Source organism: Plasmodium cynomolgi, chromosome 8, assembly GCF_000321355.1.
Source record: "Plasmodium cynomolgi strain B DNA, chromosome 8, whole genome shotgun sequence".
In the NCBI taxonomy this organism is placed as follows: Eukaryota; Apicomplexa; class Aconoidasida; order Haemosporida; family Plasmodiidae; genus Plasmodium; species Plasmodium cynomolgi.
The window spans coordinates 1,503,659-1,513,420 of NC_020401.1; the positions used below are offsets into that span (position 1 = coordinate 1,503,659).

The 9,762-nt window shown below is 45.4% G+C and overlaps 3 protein-coding genes across 3 annotated transcripts; 1 reads left to right on the forward strand and 2 right to left on the reverse strand.

Annotated features, from left to right (window-relative positions):
- Positions 1–449: 449 nt before the first annotated feature.
- On the reverse strand, positions 450–2,363 carry PCYB_084280 (FAD-dependent glycerol-3-phosphate dehydrogenase; the record flags this gene model as incomplete). Its single annotated transcript, XM_004222166.1, has 1 exon — positions 450–2,363. A coding segment is annotated over one exon (1,914 nt), but the record flags the coding sequence as incomplete, so codon positions are not given.
- A 1,788-nt stretch (positions 2,364–4,151) lies between these two features.
- Positions 4,152–5,400, forward strand: PCYB_084290 (glutaredoxin). Its single transcript, XM_004222167.1, has 5 exons — positions 4,152–4,383; positions 4,530–4,590; positions 4,729–4,795; positions 4,910–4,971; positions 5,234–5,400. Exons 1-5 carry the CDS (start codon positions 4,304–4,306, stop codon positions 5,294–5,296), a joined length of 333 nt encoding a protein of 110 aa, XP_004222215.1. The 5' UTR covers positions 4,152–4,303; the 3' UTR covers positions 5,297–5,400.
- Positions 5,401–6,343: 943 nt separating this feature from the next.
- Positions 6,344–7,968, reverse strand: PCYB_084300 (hypothetical protein; the record flags this gene model as incomplete). Its single annotated transcript, XM_004222168.1, has 6 exons — positions 7,828–7,968; positions 7,609–7,804; positions 7,276–7,393; positions 6,930–7,076; positions 6,529–6,678; positions 6,344–6,374 (listed from the first exon to the last, which is right to left on the reverse strand). Coding segments are annotated over exons 2-6 (483 nt in total), but the record flags the coding sequence as incomplete, so codon positions are not given.
- Positions 7,969–9,762: the final 1,794 nt, after the last annotated feature.

Sequence of the window (9,762 nt, forward strand, 5' to 3'; positions counted from 1 at the left end):
CTTCCCCCGTGGGTATTTCAAGCCATGGGGGGGAGGGACTCCAAAAAAATGTTTTCCCCTTTTTCGCATTTTCGCATTTTCCCTTTTTCACGTTTTCCCTTTTTCGCATTTTCCCTTTTTCGCTTTTTTTTTCACCTTTTACCTTTTTTACCACCCCGCTGGGGGCATAAAATATCGTTGAGTCTTCTAAAAATGGAGGTGTAGCTCCGTGACGGGATGGGAGCCCTGAACAAGTTCCCCCGCAGGGGGTGGTGGTGGGCGCAAATTGGCATATCTGTACCACCGGGGAGTGGTGTGCGGTGTAGTCATGTTAGGTGTAGTCATGTTAGGAGTAGTCACGTTAGGTGTAGTCATGTTTGGGGGGTCAGCTCGGGGGGCCAACCCGGGGGCGCGCTCTCCCGTGGCGTAAAAACGGACCACTTTTCCGCCGCGACTCCCAGCGCTCACTCCAGGGAGAGCGATCGGACGTAGAGCTTGGCGTCCTCGATATTCCTGTTCATTTGGTCGCGGCTCCAACTCAACTCGTCCTTCATGAGGCTGGCAATTTTGGAGATGACCTTACCGGACACAGCGGAGTCGACGAACCCTAGTCGGAACCTTCTCCCAATGATATCCGAAATGGTGGAAGCGAATTCGTATCTACTGGCATAGACCACTTCCGCTTCGATATACGGTTTCGACGCATCAATTTTGTTGAATAGATTCAGCTCCGTAGCTAGTTCGCATACCTTCTCTGCCAAGTATCCATAGTTGGACACGAGGTGATGAGCAGTGTCGTAATCAATTTTGCTATATTTTTGAACCAGTTTTTTGCTCAGCTTACTACTACCATAAGTTAAATCATCCATGTTGTGTTTTCCCTGTTCGTCATGACTACCAACAAGCATCAAAAACTTCGTCCTGCAGTTATACTTAGTTTTAACCTTATCGCAGTGTTTCTTCGATATGTAGTCTACAGTATCCTGAGCCATCTTCCTATATATAGTCCATTTTCCTCCTAAAATGCTGATAAGCCCATTGTCATCTTCAATAATTTCATGACTTCTCGAAATTTTGTGTGTTGTTATAGCTTCTGTGTTGGTAGTTTGGTTGTCTCCTTTAGCTTGACTTTTCGAAGTGGTCTTCTTAGTGGAAGCTTTTTTTTTTGCCTTGGTATCCATAACTAGTGGTCTGAATCCACACCAAGCAGCTTTTATATCATTTTTAATTTCATCTGCATCTACGTTTATGTATTTAGATAATTCGCTAGCTAAAAAGTCCGTGTCTTTTTTTTGAATCTGTGGGTTCTCTTCTAGTTGTCTCTGCTCATCAGTAGTTCCAACTATGGTAGCATTTTCCCAAGGTAACAAAAAAAGGACTCTCCCGTCACTTGTCTTAGGTATGATCATTCCATTATTTTTGGAGGAATACCATTTAGGGAGGATGAAATGGCATCCTGAGGAGGTCTGTATAACTGGGGTGACAGTTTCATCTGCCAGTTTTCTCACCACATCTCCATGTGGTCCTGTAGCATTCACGATAACCTTAGCAAATATTTCGATTTCTTTATTGCTAATTCGGTCTACTGCTCTCACTCCAACGATTTTCTTTCCATCATCATCCTTTATGAAGCCTACCACTTCCATATGATTACACACAGTGGCTCCCACTTGTCCGGGGATATAATTCTCCATAGCGCTCGTCAGAATCAGGTTCAGATTCATACGGCTATCATTATGCTGCCCATCGTAATACACTAGTGATCCTTTCAGTTGTTCCTTCTTCAGCAGGGGGAAACCATCAACTGTGTTGGAATGCCTGATGTAACTTGAGTTAGGAACCCCCTTGTCGAAGTAGCACACTAAGTCCGCCAAAAGATCGTATACCTTTATGTTATATGCGAAGTAGGGAACCTGCCAGTATTTGTAAATAGGCATTATAATTGGTACTGACCTAGACATGAATGGGGCGATCTTCATAGCATGAGCTCTTTCTCCTAATGCTTCCCATACAAAATATAACTCTGTGAGATCAAAATTTTTTACTGCATTTTCTAGATACCGTATTCCTCCATGTAATAATTTGGTTGACTTAGAGGACGTACCACTTGAGAAGTCCCCCTTGTCTATTAGGGCACACTTGATTCCCCTCGTGGCGCAGTCTAGGGCTAATCCCGCGCCAGTGGCGCCTCCTCCTATTATTAACACATCGTATTGGTTCTTCTTCAGGCGGTTTATCATTTCGCTACGACTGCTCACAGAGCTGTACTTGTACTCCACATCTCCATCAATCATATTTTTGTGAAAGTTCACCTTCAGCAGGTACACACACCCCGCTCCCATCATTCCGAGGCCGCCGGACGCGGCGATAGCCTTCCTCAGCATCCTTTCGCGGGGCAGGTGCGCCCAATTACACTGCTAAGCGGTTACCTTGGTACGCGGTTACCCTGGTAAGCGGTTACCCTGGTACGCGGTTACCCTGGTACGCGGCTACACCGATGCGCGGTTACACTGATGCGCGTGCTTCTTTCTTTACAGGCTCTTCCCGTGGCAGAGTGGCTCACGGAGGAGCGAGCAAAATGAACAACTGACTTGGACAAATAAGACACACGGGCTGTCTATCGCATGCAGGTATGCATTCCTTCCTGGATTGGGCAAAGGAAGGAGTTGGCCCCAAGGGTCCCTATTTCGTTGATGCTCCAATGGGGGGAAGAAAAAATCACAAACCAGAGTTACGAACGCACAAACACATTTTCCTCGGGACACTTAACAGCTCATGTCCGGTGTAGGAGGGTCTATACGTGGGTGCAGTGTCACGTCGTGGCGACTAGCCTTCTTTTCCTCCTCACCTCTCTGAGTCTTCTATCTGTAGAGAGGGTCTCGAATGTGAAACTTCTTGAAACTGCGCGAAGCAACGTGCTGTGACATTCATGAAGGTCTTCACCACATCGCGACGTAAAACAGCGGTTGGCATGATCGTCTACACAACCGCTTAACAGCATAATTCGCAACAAAACGAGACAAACTCGCGTTGCTGCGTTGCGGAGGGGTAGAAGGGAGGAGCCTATGGCTATACTCTGAAGAACACCCCCCACAAGCACTCCACACGGGCGCTGGTTCAGTGCACGGGCATACAAGAGTGCGGGTCTACCTGTACGTTTATTCAAATGAGCTGCTACCGCCGCATCATATGTGTATGCGTTGCGGTCCAATGTGCCAACGCTTCTGCTGCGTCCTCAGTGATCACGTGGTTGACGCAAGGAAAAAAAAAAAAAAAAAAAAAAACTGTTTTTTTGTTAAACCGCATATGCAGAGGTGTAGCTACGGATGACGCTGCACGCTCGTTTGAGTTTTTATCAGGGATAACTTAAAAAAAAATGTTTTACAAAAATTGGGATGCCTTTCTGTATGTACATTTTTAAGCTAATGGGAAAACGAAGGAAAAAAAAAAGTACAAAGCGGTTACGAAAAAGGAGGCAAATAGGGGGCGTACAAATGGGAACAAACGGTGAACAGTGAACAGTGAACGGTGAAGCGGCAAATTGGTAAAGCTGCAAATTGGTAAAGCAGCAAATTGGTAAAACAGCAAACTGGTAAAACGGCAAATGGGTAAAGCGGCAAGTTAGCCAAACGGCGGGGACACCAAAAGCGACAGATAGTGAGTACCAGGTAATTTTCTTCTAGTGTACCTCCTTGTTATTTTTTATTTCCCAAAATGGCTCAAATAAAGAATGAAATAAAAAAAAAAAAAAAATAAACGCTCTATATATGCACCCCAATTTTTTTTATTTTTTTTTTAACTGATCAGCTACGAAGTGAAGCATATGTAGGATTAACTGCACGTTAGGTTTACGCAATTTTCACTTTGGCACATTGAATTTGATCTTCGATTACAATCCTTTTCCCTCACCGAATACCTGAGGTATCATCCATTGGACCATGCACAATTATGCTGAACAGTTATCATCACTGTTGCTCATTTCGTTAGTACAAAATCTGAAGAAGGAACGAATGATATCATCCTCCTTTTTTTGAGAACATACAAATTATTCTGCTTTTCCTACACGTTCGTTAAATATCTGCAGTTGTAGCAGCGAATTTTTTTGCATAGCCCATCGGCCGCATTTGAGCAAATCGCGACGTAATCACAAGGGCATAGGGGAGCCTACAAATTTCGAAAGCGTACAAATTTTGAAAGCGTACAAAATTTGAAAGGGTACATACTTGAAATTTTCTGGGCGTAACAGCACAAGCGTGCACACATATACGAGCACCCCCCGCGATCGTACAAAATCAACTGCAGCGCACACACCCCTCTCGAAAAAATGGCGTGCAACAACGAAGCAATCAAAAAATTTGTGCAGAAAATTATAGACGAAAATGTCATTGCGGTGTTTTCGAAAACGTAAGCGTCGAAAGAGATCTTCCCGATATGTGTTTTAAAATGAGAAAAAAAAAAAATAAATAAGAGGGAGAAATTTCGAAAGTTGTATCGATCATTTCCTCACATGTCCAACCGTTTCGTTGCCTTTTTTTTTTTTTTTCCCATAGGGAATGCCCGTACTGCATTAAGGCCATCTCCATTTTGAAAGGATATAGCGTGGACAATGTGGTAAGCAATTTCTGAAGTAGGTCAACACCACTCATGCACATGCGCGTCATCTTGTATGAACACATGGACACATCAGTACGATGTGCACGTAGGAATTCAAAAGTGAGACGATTTTTACCTCCCCCTCCCCTCGTGTAGCATGTAGAACAAATCGAGAAGAACCCCAACATGGCGGACATCCAAGCCTACTTAAAAGACTTAACAGGTAGGATAGGAAGACTTTGTGCGGGGGCATTTTGCCCATCGTGAGGGGTGCCACATGGCAAAACTAGAGCGTCACTTAGCCCTTCATTTGATGTGTGATTTTCCTCCCTTTTAGGAAAGAGCTCCGTGCCGCGGATATTCATCAATAAGGAGATTGTCGGCGGGTGTGACGACTTGGTAAGGCAGAGCGGGGGATGACAAAAGCGCTGAGCGGTGTGGCCAAATGTGAAAAAAAAAAAAAAAATAAACAGCTGTAAAAAAAGTGCAAAAAAATGAGAAAAAAATATGAACAAATGTGGAAAAAAAAAAAATATGAACAGCTGCAAAAAGAGGCGAAAAAAATATGAACAAGCGTGAAAAAAAAAAAATATACGATCATCCGAACAACTGAACAAAATAGCTAGCTGCTAACAAATGCATACCCCTTTTAACCGCACAGGTGAAGGAGAACGAAGAGGGAAAGCTCCAAGAGCGCCTGAAGAAATTGGGCCTTCTCAGTTAAATCGAAGAAAAAGCAAAAACCTGGGATGAAGAGCATCCGCTTTTAGGGAGCCCCTAGCTGGTACTGCTATCGGACAGCAACGTTTTTGCCCTAACTTGATTGAAAAAAAAGGCGGAATTAATTTGCACATTTTGTGTAGACCATGCAGCGTTCCTGTTGTACGAGTGTATGAAAAATTTTCGCCAAACGGGCACCAACGTTGTAGTGTGCATATGCAAATGTATCTACGCGCGCATCATTGTGTGTACATATGTACGTACCCGTACCAGCTCGCAAAAAAAAAAAGGGAGAGCCTTGTCGCCCCATTTTTTTAAAGAAACTTTAAGCAAAAACTGAAAAGGGTTATAAGAGAGCAGCACGAAAGGAGCCATCAATCACACGTGTGTACGGAAAAACTTATGCAGGGTCGTTTTGCCCTGAGTAGGCATACCTCCCCGTGTGGACTACTTCTCCATCATCTTCGAAATAAAGGCTTCTATTATCTTCTCGATCTGCGCGGGTCCCTCGGTCCTTATCACCTCATTCATGGCCGCCCCCTCAGGACGGGCACTGTCAAAGGTGAACTGAAATGTGTACTTGTTTTTGTCGTCACAGGAGAAGTCCGAAATGACATCATTCACAATGACATGTCCCGTGATCTCCATTTCGACTTGGCCACTTTTGTTCTTTTTAAAGGCTTTCCATTCGCAACTAATTTTTAAGTCGTAAATTATAATTTTTTTTTTCCGCAAGCTGGAAGATGCTTCACCATCAACATCGGAACTAAAGAGTTGCAAAAAAATGTTATTGCTCAGTTGTACTGTGGAGCTGTCCAGCATATTTTTTAATTCCTCCTTGGCCCACCTGGTAAGGCATTTCTCCTCCCAATGGTAGTTGTTGATGTTCCAAATGGACCCTTCTTTTTTTTCCTCCTCTTTGCTTTCCTTTACGTGGTTTGCACTGTTCGTACTGTTCACACTGTTCACACCGTTCACACCGTTCGGAGCTCCTCCCTGCGGTTGGCTCAGGGGCACGTTTTGCAGCTTTGCGTTTTGCAGTTTTTTTTCTTCCTCCGCCAGGATCTTCTGTTCCTTGTTTGCTGCGCGGTGGGGGGAGCGGGGGAAAAAAAAAAAGGCAAAGTATCGCATATATATGTGTGTATGAGTGTGTAGCCAGCATGGCCATGCGCCCGGCGCGTATTCACACCAAGGGGGCACTTCCACCACTTCTTCCTCCTAGTGCGCAAAATTACATTCGTTCGAGTCGTGCTTCAGTAGATCCGCTGGGAAATCCTTCAAGGCGTCTTTTATTTTCTCCTTTCCGTCCTTCCTCAGAATGTCGAAGGCCCGCTTGGTATTCTCCTTGTCTCCAATCAGCTCAACGTTGATGGCGTAGTCGTTGTCCTGAAGGGGGGAAATAAATGGGGGAAAAAAAAAAAGGTAAATCTCCATGGCAATTTTTTGCTTCCTATAAGTTGCTCCCTCATGATGTTGCTCCCTTTTGGGGTGGTGCAAGTCGCGGGGGAGAGGGGGGAAGAGGGGGAAAGAGGCAATCCATCAGGGAGAAGCAATTCACCTGTCCACGCCACTCTTTTTCCGTTTTGAGAATTCCCCCCTCGAAATCCTCCACTTGCTTATCTTCCTCATTTGGGTACCTCAACGGAACAATTTGAGAAGTCCAAAATTTCTGCGGTCCCTCCAGCGTATTCCTTTTCTTGTCCCGTTTCGGAGAAGACCCAGTCGAACTTGATTACGTACTCGAAGGAGTTTATTTGTTTTCCCTTCCGGATGGATACGGAGGCCTACACGGTAAGGCGGTGAAGTGGTGCGGTGGTGCGGCGGTGAAGTGGTGCAGGGGTGAGGTGGCAAGAGAAGGGGTCCACGGACGAGCCACAACAACGCAGGGATCGCATAACACGAAGGAGAGGACTCCCACTAGGGGAGGAAACCCTAACTGCATTGTTCGAACGGGGACCCCATTCTCCCCTCTCAAGTTATTACATTTCCGGAAATGTCCACCCTGTCGAAGTAGACGGAAAGTCCTTCCTTTTCGATTTTCAAATCGGACAATTTATTTTTTATGTAGGACTCTCCCCATTTGTTGTAGTTCTTTTCTTCCCTGCACGAGGGGGTGGGGGAAAGGTGGCGGGGGCGATGAATGAGGGCACTCGCTGGAGCAGGGCGGCCTCAATTAAGTTGCAAATGGAATGGGAGGTTTGGGTTCTCACTCGGACATTGTCAGCATGTACATATATGTGCGCGTGTACGAACGTATGTATGAACGCACGCATGTATGAACGCAATTATGTTTTTTTTTTTTCCCCTTTACATTACCAGTGCCAGCTGTTTCTGTTCCAAACGGATCCCGCCATTTGCTCGCCACGGGTTCTATACACTTGCTATGGCGCGGTGTGCCGTCCAGCCGCCTTCCTACAAAAGAGGTGCTTTCGTTTAGCCCTTCTGGCGCAGCCTGCGAGGTAAAATTGGGTCCCCCCACGGGTCTTCAGAAGTGATGGAAACGTTCCGAAGAGTGTGGCGAACAGTGTGGCGAACAGTGTGGCGAAAAATGATATGAACAGTGCAGGTAAATCATGCCAAGGAACAAATGTACAACGTTCGTGCGGAAAAAAGTTCATCCCACTTCTACCTCTCTAACGTAGAGTTAAGTGGGAAGGAAAAGGAAGCGGAAGAAGAGGATGAAGCGGATGAAGCGGAAGAAGGGGATGAAGCGGATAGGCAGAACGACCGGTGCTCCTCTTTTTTCTCCTTTGGGATGACGCGACGGTGGATCTGAAATGAAAACGGGGATCGCCAGAAAAAAAAAAAAAAAAAGGAAAAAAAAAGGAAAAAAAAAAGAGAAAAAAAAAAGAGAAAAAAAAAAGGAAAAAAAAAAAGAGGAGCATAACCACAGAACACGGCAAAGAAGTAATAACATGACCTCGCGGAAAAAAATAGCCGAGTGCAAAATTGCCAACAGTGGAGAAACCTCTACATGAGTATCCTTATAAAGGGGGAGGAAAAAAAAGATAACCCTAGTGAGCTGAGCAGCCAAACTGAAACCAGGAATATGTGGAGAGCTTAAGCGGGTGCATCAAAGAAAGGTTGATATTATGGCAGGGGTCACCCACTGAGGTTCACACCCTTGTGAGGATTATGGGGAGGAGAGGAGTCCACCTCTCCACTTGGGGCAACCAATGAAAGAACGCCATCGGAGAGCACAGGCTGGACTATCCTCCTGAATTATTCTTCCTCTTAGAAGAAGCAAGGCCGATGATTATAGCCAAATGGGCGGGGCGTACCGCCACGCATCTGTCCCGTTACTTGATAAAAGTAAACGTGGAGAACGAGCCTACGTAACATCAAGTGTGCTGGATCTGTGCTGGATCTGTGGTGGGCCTGTGGCGGGCCTGTGGCCAGGTTTGTCCTCTGCGGGAGGGGGACAGACCCCAGTTTTAACGCCTCCATTTTAAAAGCCTCCCTTGGTCCCCCTTTTAAAGGCCCCCCTCTCCTGGACATCAGCCCTAAAGGAGCTGCAAAGTTGACCGTGTAAAATGCCCCATGTGGTTGGTTAGCCCCTTCTACCTGCGAACGCATCATTCAGAGCGGAGACTTCCCCCGTAGAGGCCACCATGAGGATAGTCCTCAAGAAATGTGCGATGAGTTAAAAAAGGCATTAAAGATTGCTCTCCATTTGGCTAACCTGAGGAGGAACACACCCAACCTCGAAATGGAGACGTCACTTTGTAAGTAACCCTTTTTTGTATTCGTAAGGGACATGAATTGGTGGATCTTTTTTTTTCATCGCGAAATGTTTCATTCGTGCGTTCAGTTTTGCAACATAGCTGTTTGCCTTCTGCACAACGACTGCTTAACAGCGTCGGTTAGGTTAGTTACACCCTTTTGTTGTTTTAAAGCCCACTTTCCTACACCTGTGTGTTCTTTTCCCAGTGGCAGAGAGACACTCACCGTTAAGGAGGTCGATTTTATGTACTGTGGAAGGTATAGTCCCCCGATAATACATTCCGTTTAGACAAAATAGGCACCTGTGCAGATGGCACACGTGGCATACGTTTTGTCGTGCTGAGAGAGAACACCCTTCATTTTGTTACTTTCCTTAACTGCTCGTTTTTTTTTTTTTACTTCTTTCTTGAAATGAACAGGAGACGTTTTTTGTTCCCCCATCGGGGGATGCATCAAGAGTTTTGTCGTGAACTCGTGTCCGAGGTGGAGGGTGACTCATCAGTTGTTCCATACATATATACGTTTTGTATTTTCCGTTTGCCTTTTCCCGTTGGGGCCTACATCCCCGGGAGAAATTACTTTCACCCAGCTCGCACGCCTTTTCTGAGCAACCCTCGCCCACCCTTCTTCGAGATTTTAAACGTCATATGCATAACGCTGGAGAAGAAACTCTATCAGGAACTGTTTTACGAATATATGCAAAATGGGAGCCTTTTTTTTTTTTTTTTTTCTTTTACCTTTACCTTT